The sequence below is a fragment of the Ambystoma mexicanum genome, chromosome 8 (genome assembly GCF_040938575.1).
Source record: "Ambystoma mexicanum isolate Mex_15411 chromosome 8, UKY_AmexF1_1, whole genome shotgun sequence".
NCBI lineage: Eukaryota > Metazoa > Chordata > Amphibia > Caudata > Ambystomatidae > Ambystoma > Ambystoma mexicanum.
Genome location: NC_090929.1, coordinates 901,641,271 through 901,657,193, shown reverse-complemented (window position 1 = coordinate 901,657,193; position 15,923 = coordinate 901,641,271). Strand labels below are relative to the sequence as shown.

The following is a 15,923-nucleotide window of genomic DNA, read 5'->3' as shown; positions in this document are numbered from 1 at the left end:
TTTCATCTATTCACCCCATGATCGATCTTGCAAGCCTTTTTTCCGGATGAACCTGTATCCCCTGTTAATTTGTTAACTCCTGGAGGAGGTCTTGACTCTGTGGCCACCGCCAACCTATTGGATACCCTGGCTAATGGCTGTGCGAGGATCTCTGTGGGCATTTTGAAGCTGACGGGAGGGCATGCCTTGTTGGCCTCACCCGGGACACCACCCCTGGTCTCTTCACCGGCATTGGCCCCTATCCATCCTTCTTCTGCCCCCAATCTTAACTTCTCAGCCCCGCGGACGTCATTGGCTCTCCCTGAGGCTCACTCCCCTCTTTCTCATGAGCTCATGTCTTCGGTGTCTGGGGGAGTGGGCCCAGAGGGTCTGGGGCTGGGAGAAGTCCAGCCTTCCATCCAGCATAGGGAGCAAGCCCACGTCTGATGCTCCCTCGGGGGCCAGCTGCTTCCTTCGTCTTAGCCCTCTCTGGGCTCTTAAACCCCCCTCTAAAAGACATCATTGTCCACCAGCCCCATCGTCCACAGCACTTGCCAATGTGCCTAGTTGTTCCTGGCACCACCTGTTCTCCGAGATGGCTGAGATTAAAAACCTCCTATTTGTGTTGATCAAGGGGGTGCTGGGGCCAAGGGGGGAAGGAGGTGCATGGAGGGTTGGAAGGGGCTCAGTAGGGGCTGAGCCAGGGGGGCCGAATCTAGACTCTGACAAAGGGGTATACCCCACTCAGCCCTGTCCGTCCCCTGCTTCTGTGGTTAGGATTATTCCATCTTTGAGGAATCAACCAGGGGTGGTTCCTCCCTCACTGCCACTATCATAGAGGGAGATCTTAGGGACCCTAGCCTCGGGGTCAACCCCCACCATCGTGGCTCCCCATTGGGAGAGCACAGGACAATATGTGCCTGGTGGGGAGGGGAGAAAATGCTTCAATCCCCGGTTAAGGGGGGCTTTTGTCGGGGCACCACACACATGAAGGCTGTAGCAGCTCCATTCTGTTTCTTCATGGAGTCCCAAAACTATTGTCTGCCACTAGAAAACCAAGGGACGCCCTCTGGAACAAATGCCTTAATTGGTTGCGGGCTGTGGGGGAATGTGGGTTTGTGTCGGCGGGCTCTCTGTTGGAGTGCACTAGATTGTCCAAACTTGTAGCCAATACGGGTATTGTTAAAGTGGTCTTTAGAGATGTCGACATGGCAAGGGACATCACAGAAAGATGTAATGGCCATGGGCGGACAAGGAAAAGTGGTATTACAGTCAGTCCATTGCATGTCTCCGCCACTGTGTACCCCATAAGAGACTACTCTGGTAACAGTTCCCTCTCATGGGCAAACCTGACTACCTTGGGACCGAGGCGTTACAGGGTTACCAGAAACAGGGGGTCGGTGGTTCCTTTTTACTGGCTCATAGCCCTGTTCTGGGGCACTCATGAAGGGCGTGGTTTTTCTCATGATTTTGCTGTTCCGTTCACTGATATGTTTATTGCAACTATGCACTAGTACTGTTTTTTTTTTTAGGGTGTGCTTTGATGACCTTTTTGGCTGAATAAAGTTGTTGGACTGACTGAAAACATTACACAATTATGGCAACACAAGTTATTATTTTTTCCCAAACATTGTGCTTTCCCACCCCTATATTCCTATGCTTCTTCATTGTGTGTTTTCGTGCGTATTTTTTCTTTGCGCAGCACCCTAGTCCCTGTTATGTGCCACTCCAGGTGTAATGTACGCGTGTCATGAAATCATGCTACATGTGCCGCTTGTGACGTGCGTGCTCTCCCACTCTTGTTGACACTACATTTACCTTTCTTCACATTTGATGGCGGCAGTTGGGCAAGTGGATTATACCTTACAACATAGTGACTGCTAGGCAAACGATGGCATTATTTGAGGATGCACTTGACATATTTATTAATTGGATTTGTAAGGCCCAGGATGAACTAAATGTCATTGAAATCGTTGCTGTTTACCCAGTTTTATTTTGCGTGTAATTAAATATCCATTGCACGTATGTGTGTGTGTGTGTGTGGACATGTATGGGATGTATGTGTGTGTGTGTGTGTGGACATGTATGGGATGTGTGTGTGTGTGTGTGTGTGGACATGTATGGGATGTGTGTGTGTGTGTGTGTGGACATGTATGGGATGTATGTGTGTGTGTGTGTGTGTGTGTGCGTGTGTGCGTGTGTGTGTGTGTGTGTGTGTGTGTGTGTGTGTGTGAGAGAGAGAGAGAGATGCCAGGCATGGGAGGATAGGCACCCTTTCGTTGTCAGGGGAGAAGGTGATAGCATTCCCACTGCAAACTGCCATAGCCAGGAGGGCAGTGGATAATAAGCCCCCCTCCACAAGGTGCCACTAGTCACACCGCGACTTGTCACAACCAAGGAAAGCAGTAAAAGATGCCATCCCTATAACAGTAACATTAAGGAGCAGAGTTGGTAGGAACCACACAGCCAGAAGGCAAGGTGACTGCCCATAAAACCATACTACCTGTGAATTGGGGGCCTAGGGCTGTGTAAACGGTGTGATGGGTTGTGGAGAACTATGTTGCGCAGTAAGCCAAATAATCGTAGGACGTTGGAAAAATTCGAGTGTGGAGCTGTTGCAAATGTTGTTGCGAAGAGTGGATGCATTATTGGCAGTCCTCCCTCAACTCATTTGGTGGGACACTGTTTTATTCTTATGTTCTGCACCTTAAACCCTTAGGTTGAGAATTTTGGAAATAAGCTACTATTATATAGCATACCAGAATATCCTGATACACATTATAGTGAGTTTCGAGAGTAAAGGTCAGATTAGGATTTTCGGACACAGGGCAGAGGATGCTCTTTTGTTTAAAACATCCTGACAGAGGGTCCTTAGTTTTGTTGAGGCTGGGAAACCCCGCTTAGATTTAGGTATATATATGATTTTCTCCAACCCTTCATATTATTTTCTGAAAATAAACATCTATAGCAACCAACAAACATGCCATTGTGTCCGAGTCTTACCATTGACCCCTAACACTCCCCTTTCAAGGGGGCGAGGTTACTCTGATATAGAGTCTCCCCTTCAAATGGGAAAGTTTATTTTGATACAGATTCTCCCCTACAAGCTTAAGGTGTTATTCTGATATAGTACCTTCCCCCATAAAGGGAGAGAGTTTAATCTGGTACAGACTATTTGCCTACCCTTTTCCTACCTGGGTGGAATGGTTATTCTGATACAGTGTCTTCTCTTCTTCAAACCGGAGAGTTTATTTTGATAGCCTGCTACAAGGGTAAGGTGTTATTCTGATATAGACTCCCCACTACCAGGGACAAAGTTTAATATGATTAACTGTTCCTCCTTACATTGGGTGGAGGGCTATTCTAATACAGAGTCTCCATCTTCTAGCAGAGATTGTATTCAGTCTAACCTTCAAGTGGTGAGTCAGCACTGATACAGAGTCTCTCTTTTCAAAGGGAGAGGCAATTCAAAACAAAAGCTCCCCCTTCAATGGAATACATTTATTCTGGTACAGATTCACGTCCCTGTGTCAAAGAGAGCTGTTTCTGATATTTCAAGGGAGAGTATTTATTCCGGAACAGTTTCTGCCTGACAGTGGTAGAGGTTATTCGATGCAGGGTATCTACTTTCAAGAGGGTTACTTCCTTTCTGATAAAGTGTGCCCATTTTTCAGGGGCGAGTGCAGTCTGAAACAAGGTTGTGGCACAGCTTTTAGTATTAGGCAGTTTACATCAATAGCATAGTTAAAGTGAGTCTTATGGTTAGTGTTGTAGTGGTATGCAATGGGTGTTTATAGTCAGACTCTTTTGGATGCTTTTGAGTATGGGGTGAGTCTTTATAGGTGTACTTTTGTGGTTGCATTTCTAGTTGAGTGTATTAATTGTAGTGGCATGTACCTAGTACGTGTATGTTAATTTTGTTATTCCTACAGTTACTAGACTTAAGTTTATGTTGGATTAATTTTAATATATAATGACACAATCCCCCCCAACCTAGTGTGCAAAGTTCCATATTATTAATCAATGCACTCTTGAGCCATAATGCTTGTACCCTTGCTTTAAGACCTGTATGCCAGTGCACTCGTACTTGTGCCAACGTTTACCCACTGGTGTATGTGCAAATGTTTCACCAAGAGTGTTGCTTTTTCTAGGCTAGACACATAAATCCTGTTCTCTGATTTTCCTTATATGCACATTACAAACACTCCTCGGTAGGATTTACATTTCACCTCTTGGTGTCCTCAAAGTTGACTGCTCTCTTATTTATTTATATGGTATTTATAGAGCGCACAAAAACCGTAAGGTATCGAGGCGCTAGAGGTGAGGGGGGGAGGGGGGCAGGTCGGTCGAACTAAAACAGAAGGGTTTTGAAGGCCTTGCGGAATGGGAGGAACTCATGCAGTTTACAAAGATCCAAAGACAGAGTGTTCCAGAGTGCAGGGGCAAGTACCGAAAAGGATCTTCCTCCAGCTCTAACGCAGAAAAATCTGGGGACATGTAACAAAAGTTTATTAGATGAGCGCAGTGATCGGTTAGGAATATACGTCAAAATCTGTGACCGCAAGCATTCAGGCCCTCCATTATGAATTGCCCGATGGACCAGACAGAGAACCTTAAACTTAATTTGGCTTCTGATGAGGAGCCAATGCAGTTGATGTAAAAGTTCACGGGAGTGCGCAAGTCTGGGGGCTCCAAGCGCAAGACAGTATCATTCTGAAGGGTTTGGAGGCGTTGCAGTAACCTCTCCGGTTGCCCAAGGTAGATTGCATTACAATAGTCAAGAGAGCTCATGATTGAAGCTGTGACCATTTTTGACCAAAGAGTGGTTGGGAGCAGGGGTAGAAGTTATTTTAGGACCTTAAGTTTAACAAAGCCCATCTGCCGAAACCTGAGCTTCCCGCAAGACAGTGGCCATAAGTTTGATTCCAAGACTCTTAACCAGAGGGGAAGGATCGGGGCAAGGGGCAAGGGCCAAGGGAAGACGGCCAGTAGTCAGAGGTCCATGACTGACTCTTCACATTCGTGCCAACCAGGAAAACTTCAGTTTTATCGCCGTTAAGATTCAATCAGTTATTAGCCATCCAATCTCCAACCGCAACAAGGCAGTTTTTCAGTTCTGTCAGTCTAATTACAAGACTGTGGTCATATTACTGGTTCACTAGTGTGTCTGTGACATCTTCCCAATACTACAAGACCCTCTGATTCTTTACCGTCCACTCTGTTTCGAAACAGTTATTACGGTGCTAGAATAGCCATTCTAGATTAGTCTGATCAATAGAATCACACCACCCGCTTAGGCTGTGTCATGCGTTACAGCGTTCCCCACAATAGTTGATGACAGTTGACCACGATTCAAACATGGAAAATGCCAAAGCTGACAGCTGCACTGCACGGCGCCGGGCCATGTGAGAAACTTATGTTCATTTTCTTTTTCTTTAAAAAAAAAAAAAAGACACCATTATCACCTGTGTTGAAACTACATGGATGCTAAGTGGTGAAGAGAGGGCGAGGAAGGGAAGGGAGCACTGACCAGCCTGGCTACTAGGAACACAGGCTTGTACTAGAGAATACAGCCCACATTCAGAGCATCCTGATTGGACAGCGCCCCCTCCCAAGGTGCTAATGGCCATTATGTATTGTTGGAAGAGTCACATGACAACTCCTGTCAGTGGGGAAAACCCTGCTCTCTTCACCCTCTCTGTGACACCAGTGGCGGAAGACTAGTAGCCAGGTTGGCTCAGTAGAAACAGTTGCGATGATACTGCGACCTTGTCCCCTTGTACCATTCGTGTTGTATGTGAATTTAGTATCCTGGAGCCGACAGACCAGGAACATCAGTCCATTTTTAGATCGGATCCTAGCTGCTCTAAGATCGGTTCAATTTTGCAGGGTCCACCTGCAGGTCTGGCAGACTCTTGGAGGCAAGGTTAGCCCAGGGGACTCCTCCTACACCCAGGGATCGGGCCACAGGGGCCAGTTCATCGGTGTTGGGTGGTCGCCACACTGCTCCCCTCTCCAGCAGGTGGTTACGCTTCATCAGTCCCGTGCGCCACAAGGCAGGAATAGTTAGAGGCGACCTTTCAACAAAATATTGTTTTATGCACATTGGAATACCAAAGCTGTAAACAAATACTTATTTCAGCCTCCCTCTCATGTTAAAGTTAGATGTAGTCAAACAGTGGCTACTTACTTACTCTACTTGCTTGCAAAAAAATCTTGCAAGAAATCTGATTCAACATGCAAATGTTAACTTGTAAGTGTATTTCAATGTTACTGACACTTGCTTTAGAGCACTGATATAAATCTAGACAGCTATGTTAAGTCATGGTGTGTTATACCGTGTCATATTACTAGGAAGTATACTGCGCACCGCTGCCATTATCATGGTCTCCAGGGCCTCTGAAGGGGCATGGGTAAGGTTATTGGGAGGGAGGGAAAATGCAAGATAGCTTTACTGCTGTGTTGATGCATGCAGTACAGAGGTACGCGGATACTGTGTGAGGGCCTGCTTCTACCTATACTGTATTTAACAAAATACACACTTTTTTCCTTTTGGTGTAATATAAAATAATGTGCAATCACGAACAGTTTAAGGACATTAAAAGTCACCTTAAACTGCTGTGCCTGTAGAGCAGGGTTGTCCAACTCTTGGCCTCACAGGCCGGAAACAGGTCAGATGCTCAGGATACCCCCTCATTAATATTTATGAGATACATTTGCATAAAACGATTCTAAATATATGCATATTTCTTCTCATGAATATTAATCAGGGATGTCCTGACAACCCATCAGGATTCCGGCCCTCGAGGCCTGGAGTTGGACAACCCTGCTTTAAAGCATCCTGGCAACTCTTGGGTGAATTTGAATATCCTCATGGTACAGTTGGGGTGAATGTATCTGTTAATTGGGCGTGCAAATAGAGGGCAACGCAAACAGAATAGGTTTTTGGGCATTCTTGACAATTGCACTTGTGAGCCCCTGTCATCAAAGAAAAATGTTGTACTGCTCAAGATACACTTATCCTAAATGTATGTATATTTGCAACTAAACATATAGTCCCTGCTTTTTGGTGTCGCCTCTTATTGGGAAAAGGCCAAATAATAAGAGTGCCAGACCCTGAGCAAAAAAGGAATAGAAGTAGTGGCATAGAGGGACCAGAACCACCAGTAGCAGAGGCAGGTTTGGGCAAAGAAGGAGTGGCGAGCAATCACCATTTCATTACCTTGCGGGTAGCATAACCGCTCCTCAGGACCTAACCGTAGCCCTGGTTGAGCAGAGCGAGCTGGCTATTTGCTCCACCGCCGAGAAATAGAAAAATGCATATGTGTGAGCTATGACGGGGACTCTTGAGTCCTGTATTTCCGCTTCATTAGTGGTGTAAAGGGCAGACCAAGCGAACCTCATTCAGGTATAGTTCCGTACAGTCCTTTAGAGAGAATCTCTGCGGGGCCTGAAGCTCCCTCTCTCTTATGACTCATGGTAATCCTGTAATAAAAATAATAACAACATTAGGTCCTTTCATTGAGCTTACTTTCCGGAGCTCAATGCTCATTTGTGACATAAATCAGCAGAAAACGAATTGTTTGCCAGAGGCAGGCTGTTTTCTTGGGCAAGCGGGAGATTTCCTGTCAGTGAGTTATGCCCAGCTATGCCAGCCTTTCAGAGGCAATGGTTGTCCGAGTATTGTCTTGACAATGACTCCATCCCTACACTCCTTTCATAATCACCATCCTGCAGTAACATCCCTCAATCGTCCGTCATATCAGGCCCCCTCTGTTCCAGGCATGTCATTAGTATCACAGGGTGAGTGCCCTTGCCTACATTGGAATCATTTTGGCCATTATTACATAGAAATTGATGTTTGCCTTGGCGGGATGAGATTACAAAAAGTAATTTCCCTCCCGCTGGAGCAAATAGTGAAATTGTTTGATTAACTCCAGATGCGCCCAAATCCTTAGTATTACTAACTTCTGAAACTTTTAAAAAGTGAATGTGCTAAGTTCCTGCTAAGTTGACAATTTTAGGCTGGTGAAAGTATCTATAAACAGTGAATTGATACGGTAATTGACATAGACTTGAGTGGAAAAATGTTACTTGCCGTCAAGGCTAATTGCCCGCAACTGGTATGCCATCAAGTCTCAGATACATATCAAAAATAGTATTGTCCTACTAGATATGTTGCAGTGTTTAATGTATTGCCTTACCAGAATTACATTCAAAGATGAATGCCACACTATTGCTTCTTGCTTCCGCTATGAATCCTCAACCTAACCCACCCTTCCCTTACCCTAGTTTTTCTATGTTATTTATGGCACACTGTCAGATGCACAGGAGGCAAAACATTTGATTTGTATGTTCATGGCATTGTATTCCACCAGACAGTATTACCCAAATTGACCTTTTACAATTGACCTTATGCACAATCTTCCTAATTATAGTGTTCCCAATAGACTTTCTGCACAATTGACCTTTATATTACTTTAGTTATTTTATATATGTATTGCGTTGGTTTTGGATTATAAACAATATAAGGGGATTGGGAGGGGGGTTGTGGGGGTTTTGGATTGGCTGGGAGGTTGTGGGGGGTTTCCTGCCGCATATATGTCCTAATTGACCTTCTAAATTAGGTCAATTCTCCCGAGGTCAATTCTCCTGAGGTCAGCTGTGAAAAGGTCAATTAGTATACAACCATTCCAGACACCTACTTCACAAGAAGCTTACAATCTGGGTCAACAATTGGATCAAAAGGTCCAACTGATCCAAAGAGCCTTTTCCCACTTAAACAGAAACTATCACCACAAAATGGCCAGTTCCCTTTGGACCTCATTATGAGTCTGATATTAGTGGCAAAACATAGGTAGTAACATAGTTTCCACCTATTTTGCCAGTGTGCCAGATTTTGGGTTTTGAAAGCCATAAGCAAGAAAACAGATTGCTTGTAATTCAGAGTAAGAAGTAACAAACCCCAATAGTGGGGCAAAGAAGTATCATTACCACTAATGGTAACAGTAATTCAATTTGGTGGTATTATCTCCTAGCAGTTAACTCTTTTAGCACCACAAGGGAGACAGGAACAGTGGAACAGAAGATGAAAACTAGGGACCATGGGCTCCTCTCTAGTGATGTCTTTGTGAGTAGCCTTTCAGATGCATCAGCTGGACTTTTAGGATGTTTTAAACATGGGAATAACTCCTTGCCAGCCATAGCATCCATACAGACACACCACCATGTCTTGAAATCTCGACATGGCTCCTTCTGCCCACAACTCAGTGGTGGCTTCTCTGTAATGGGTGAGGGGGTGCCGACCCACCAGTTCCCTCAACAATTATTTGTATTTGTATTTATTTGACATTCATATCGTGCTTTACTCCAAAGTGCTATACAGAAATAAAAACTACAGTACAGTAAATGAATTCACAAGTTTCAATTAGGAATGGAGTAGACGATTTTTCAAGGAAGTACGAAATAGAGTATAAGAAGTAACAGATTAAAGAGAATAAGGAAGGGAAATCCAGTAAAGTGGGGCAAGAAGAGAAAAGGCCCAAAATCGTGATTGAGCACATGAAGGCCGATGAAATTATAATAGAAATTGAGAATGAGATCAAAAGGAACGAGAAGGAGAATAGAAGGAAACTAAAAACAAAAGATAGATAGGTGCAAGGCCATAGATTTAAACACAATACAGAGAATGTTACATTTAAGACGGGAGTAGAAAGAGAGCCAACCAAGCGAAGGTAAAGATAAAGAAATAGAGTCACGAGGAGATAACAAATATAAAAGACAAATAGAGGCATTGTAAACAGAACTGATTGGAACCAAACGAGATACAGGAAGGTAAAAAAGAATAGTAGAACAGTAGAAAAGACGTAAGAAAATAAGACAAGAAATGAGAAGCTTTTTAGCATTGAAGGTAAGAAAAGAGCTAGCTTTACGAATATTAAAAAGATGAAAATGACAAGAGTGAGAAATAGTAGAAATATGACAAGAAAACGAAAGATCAGTGTTGAGATAAAGATTGAGATTACGAACAGTAGTAGAAATAGGTAATGATGAGGGAGGAAAAAAGATAGAAGAAGGAGGAGAAGGCAGGGTAATAGCAGGAAAAAAGAACTTTGGTTATAATCGCATTGACTTGATTGCTAACAGACAAGAAGTTAGATTATCATGAACAGAAGATGAGAAAGAGGAAAAGGTCAGAAAACTTTGAGCATCATCAGCATAAAAACTATGTGATGTGAAATCCCAAAAGATGAGATGACTGCAGCAAGAGGAGACATGTAAAGAGAGAACAGAAAAGGACCAAGAACAGAACCTTGAGGAACTCCGTGATGAAGAGGTAAAGTATCAAAAGCAGACCCATCCCAGGAAACAGAATAGGTGCATTTGGAAAGATAAGAATGAAACAAAGGAAAGCCAGAACCAGCAAAACCAAGTGAGGAAAGAGAAAATAAGAAGATAAGAGTATAGTATGATCCACTGTGTCGAATGCAGTGGGGAGATTCAGCAGTATAAGAAGTGAAGAGTGTTTAGAGTGTTTAGAGTAATGAGTGGAAAGGAAAGAGCCACACATGGATAAAAGAGCAGTTTCAGTTTCAGTTTCATGAGGAGGATGAAACTAGACTGAAAACAAGGAAGAATAGAGTTATCTGTGGCAAAAGTAGAAACCTGAGAATAGACTAGACCTTCAAGTAATTTAGGAAGATAAGGAAAAAGAGAGATTAGGTGGAAATTAGAGGGGAGAGAAGGATCTAACGATGGTTTTTTGAGAATAGGAAGAATAGAAGCATGCTTAAATGAAGAAGGAAAGGTTTAAGTAAGAAGATAAATATTAAAAAGAGTAGTATGATAAGAGACAAAAGAAGGATAGACTTTAGATATTAGTGATGAAGGAATAGGATCAGAAGAAGAACTTGTGGGATGAGAGCGAGCGAGTAAGAGAAAAGTATCCGAGTTACTGATAGGAGATAAACAAGAAATAACCAAATTAGAGGGGGAAAATGGGAAAGAAGAAGAATACTTAACATAGCTGCACAAAGAGAAGCTGCTTTAGAAGAGAAATGTGTTGCAAGATCAGATGCAGTTAGAGTGGAATTAAGTAAAAAGTCTGGAGAAGGAGGAGAAATTAGATGAGAAAGTGATTGGAACAAACGACTAGGAAGAGCAGATTGAGCAAGCAAAAGATCAGAATAATAGGCACGTTTAGCCAAAAGGAGAACCACATCATAAAGTAAATGATAGGTTGAGAAAGACAGACAATCCAAATCAGACAGGCTTTTACGACAAGGATGCTCAAGACGAGGAAGAATCTGCTGCACTGAACGGAGATGGGGAGTAAGCCAAAGTTGAGGTGGTTTCCTAGAGGGAGAAAATGAGGAAGCAGGATGGAGAGTATCAGAGATGAGGACAGAGAAGAAGAGTGAGCAGAGGCTTCATCATCTGCAGATAGAGCAACACATGCAGAATGAGACAGGAGTCCAGATATACAAGTAGGTGGCTCAGAACAGGCTGGATTAGATGATGGAGGTGGAAGGAAAATAGATAGGAAAAGGAGATGGTGATTTGAAGAATAAACAGGTAAAGCAGAGACAGGAGACACGGATAATGAAAACACAAAAATAAGATCCAAACTAGAACTAGAAACATAAGAAGGATGAGTAGAAAGTGCAAAAACGTGATAATAATCAAGAATGGAAAGAAATGGAAGTAAAAAAGGAGAAGATAGATTAAGATTGAAGTTGCCTAAAATTATAAGTGGAGTAGAGCATGGTAGGACAACAGAAAGCTAAGCATCAATATTGTCACAAAAGTTACAGCAAAACTACAACCTCGGTAAATAAGTTAAAAAGTCAGAGAATAAAGTAAAACAAAAGTAGGTAGGGAGTATTCAAATGTGGAAAAAGTAGGAAGAGACAGAGAAGAATCAGAAATAACAAAGGATGAGCAATAGAGAATACCAGTTCCACCCCAAAGAGACGCAGAGCGACGAGTGTGAAGAAAAGCAGTGGCAGAGGTAGAAAGAGTAGCAGGGATAGATGTATTAGAAGATGAAAGTCACGTTTCAGTAATACCCAAGAAATGAAGATTCAAACGAAGAAAAGTATCAAATGCAAGAGTGGCATTTATTACAGAGTGAACGAGCATTCGAGAGAGAAAAATTAATAGAAGACAGGTAAGAGAAGCAAGAAGGATAAATAAGATTAGTTACATTTAATGAGGAAAACCAAGGAGCAGGTGACTGCAGAGTACAGAGAGTAGGAAAAGGAACAGACATATCAGCCACAGTCATGAATAGGGGGCCTCATTACGACCCTGGCGGAACGGGTTAAATGGCGCCGTAAAAGGTGACGGCGCCGTTCAACCCTTTCCGCCACATTACGAGGTCCCCTTGCGGGACACGTTAAGCATGCTGGGAAAACCAGGCGTGCTTACCGGGTCCCGCGAGGGGAATAGTGAGCAAACAACGGACCATCTCGTTATGGACCGTTGTTTGCTCCCTCTCCCATTCCCATTCAGCCCTATGGGGGCTGAAATGGGAATGGGGAAGGACCGTGTCCGGGTCCTTGAGGGAGGAATTACCGGGCCATCCGAACTCGGAATGGCCCGGTAAGTCCTCATTCCGAGGACCCGGAAACGGATGCGATTTCGGCGGCAGCCATGTCGCCAATAGCGGCATGGCTACCGGCCGAACTCGTAATGAGGGCCAGGGTGTTTTGAGATTGAAAGAGTAATAATATGGCCAGCATTGAGATGGAAAGCAATCTTGAACCAGCAAGGGAATAGACTGGGTGTGCAGCGTTTGGGGAAGCCGGCAAGTCAAATGATCCCAGCAGATGGAAAGGACTTAACTTCCACATTAGACCTACGAGAACAGAACAAACAAGAAGAAAAATAGACAGTGGAATAGTCGTGACCATCTGCAGACAGCTGCAGACAGCAGCGGAGAGATTTAGCCGTCCAAGGCGAGATGCTTTAATATCAGGGGACTGATGGGAAGCCCAAGGGGGCGTGGCCAAAGTCTGTGGGACCAGAGGAGCCGGATACCAAGGAGAGCAGGTGAAGGGGCTACCCGCAGAGAGGAGCGACAGCTGACACCCTCAGACCAGGTGAACACAGTCCAGTCGGGCACAGAGTCTTTTAGGCACTCGAGATGTTGCACAGGTCACTGCAAGTCCAACCCCAGCACTGCCGCAGACACAGCATGCCACACGCCGTCTCAGCTGCAGAGAACAGCAGAGAGTTAGCCCTGACTTTGCCATGGGCTTTGCCCAGGCGAGATGTTTTAATGTCAGGGGGGCGATAGAAAGGCCACGGGGTCGTGGCAAAAGTCAGTGGGACCAGAGGAGCCAGATGAGAGCAGCTGAAGGGGCTTTCCCCCTGCACCCCTCCCCCAAGAGGAGCAACAGCTGACACCCTCAGACCAGGTGAACACAGTCCAGTCAGGCACAGAGTCTTTTAGGCACTCGAGATTTTGCACAGGTCATTGCAGGTCCAACCCCAGCACTGCCGCAGACACAGCATGCCACACGCCGTCTCAGCTGCAGAGAACAGCAGAGAGTTAGCCCTGACTTTGCCATGGGCTTTGCCCAGGCGAGATGTTTTAATGTCAGGGGGCCGATAGAAAGGCCACGGGGTCGTGGCAAAAGTCTGTGGGACCAGAGGAGCCAGATGAGAGCAGCTGAAGGGGCTATCCCCCTGCACCCCTCCCCCAAGAGGAGCAACAGCTGACACCATCAAACCAGGTGAACACAGCCCAGTCAGGCACAGAGTCTATATGAGAGTCAGAGAATTATGCAGGCGCTGAACCAGTCCTGAGTAAAAACTAAGCGCTCCTCTAGCTGCTTTCTGAGACTGAAAGAGCACTCCAGGGCTGGCTTAAAATGTCAAAGGGAAACAGAGTTTCCCTTTGACAGTTTCGATCCCCAGCATACATGTTCAATGAGCCATGAAAGGCTGGGTGCGTTTTGCTTCCCCAGCCTTGCATGGTCCATTGGGAATGCAGGTTGGGCAGCTGCACCTTTGAATGTGTGTGTGGGCGCTGTGATGCATGCATGCACATTAAAAGTGTCTGGGGCAGTGGCAAGTCAGTGCTCAGGCTCATAGGCGCATGTGTGGGGACCAGGAAGTGCTCTTTGCTTCCTGTTTCCTGTTTGGGTGCCGTGGGAGCCTGAGGTTTCCATGTGGTGTTGGCACGTGGAGAGGAACAGAGTAAGGGCCGGGACTGAAGGTAAGTTTATGTATGTATTATGTATTATGCATGTGTGCGTGTGTAAATGAATACATGACTGAGTATATGTTACATGGGTGGGTGCACAAATGGATGAGTGAATGTAATGGTGTGTGAGGGACTGTTATGTGACTGAGCAAGTGGATGTTGCGTGGCTGTGTGTGTTTGTGTCAGGCCGGGCCCTTGATTTGGAATGTGGTTGGGGATAGCATGCTGGCAAAATCAAAGGTCGCCAGTAAAAAATGATGCTGTGATGGTTTTCTTCAGAGGACCATTTTAAGTGACACGCTGCTTGGACAAGGCCCTCCTGCCACTGAGACCAATGGCAACCAAGATCCTACCACTGGAGGTAATAGCCCCCTGGTTCTCTCTTTGCAACCTTCCTTGCTGGAAAGGGCAGGCAAAGGACTCACCCTGGACAGGATTTGCTAGCAACTAAAAAGCCAGGGAACAGCTCTGGGCTGTTTCCAAACTCAAACTGCTTTCGAGCCGACTCAACCACTTTCAAGTCATTTTCAAGCCGCTGAAGGAAACTGGGAGCTGCCTTTGACACTCATCACTGTTTCAAACTTCTTTGAGCTGTAAAGCTGCTGACTAGACAATTGCCTGCACTCGAGCTGTTTCAAGCTAATTGCCACTAAGGAACTGCCTCAAATTGCTGGACATTGTCAAACGGACTCAGCACTAATTACAGTCTCCTTTTTATAGAACCTACATTGGACATTTGATTTCTTGTTTTTTGGCATCTGAGTGCTATTGTTTGGATGCTTCTTTGCTAGCTCACACCCCTTCTATATAGTGTAGACTGCCCTCTGCCCGTGATACCTTGAAGAGGTAAAAGAGGTGCACCAGTCATGTTCTGCCTGTTTCACGTGTATGATTGGGGTCACTGCTGGCTTAGGAGTAGTGAGGGCTGAGTAGGAGTTTCAACCACTACTCAGCCCTGTACTCTTGCAGGGCCGTAGTCATTTTGTCACAGTCACTTTACCAAGAGTGTAAGAAAATGACCAATACCCAGCAGATTTGCTTTCAGTTTTATCAACCACAGAAGGATGACAGGCTGACTCAGGCCTCTATGGCTCTACTATGCCACCGGCAGGTTATATAACAAGTTCTGCAGAGGGTGCTTCAACATACTGAGCTTTCTGGGCCACATAGCATGAATCAAGGGGTCACGCTGTGCTACATTGATATTTGAATCGATGCGCTTCTTTGACTACTTCGGGAAAGGCATTGAAGTTGCAGGAAAAATGCTGTATAAAGTTATCAATATTTATGATTTGCTTTTTTCCAGGAACATTTTCATGCAAATAAACACACATAGAATGTCTAGGATGTGTCTAGTTCATCGCGTAAAACAGAATTAAACATTGACTCAATGTCACCTCGATTCAGTGAAGTAACATACAATGTTTCTCTGTGTTTTTGTAACTGTGTGCATTATCAGAACAGGTGGTCGCCGTGGCTGGAGGTGTGATTGGCGGAATCCTCCTCCTGGCCCTTGTTGGGGTTGCGGCCTATCTCCTTTGGAAGAAGATATGCACCTCGCCGTCCTACGAGGAGCTCTTCAATGTGGTTTCTCCCTCATACTCAGAAACCAGCATCATCGAGCAGTCGCTGAACCATCCCTCCACAGCCATCCAGCCACAGCAGCCCAGGTGAATTATTGTCTGTTTGTGTTGTATTTAGAAAAGTGAGGTCAAGATGTTGCCATGGAGAG

General features: G+C 44.9%; 1 protein-coding gene across 1 annotated transcript in view; it reads left to right on the top strand.

Annotated features, from left to right (window-relative positions):
* LOC138472557 (synaptotagmin-15-like) overlaps window positions 1-15,923 on the top strand; it is a 492,423-nt gene that overhangs the window by 108,959 nt on the left and 367,541 nt on the right. The window contains exon 2 of the mRNA XM_069610789.1: window positions 15,651-15,861. Coding sequence (XP_069466890.1) covers window positions 15,651-15,861 — 211 coding nt within the window. The remainder of the gene's footprint in view (window positions 1-15,650; window positions 15,862-15,923) is intronic.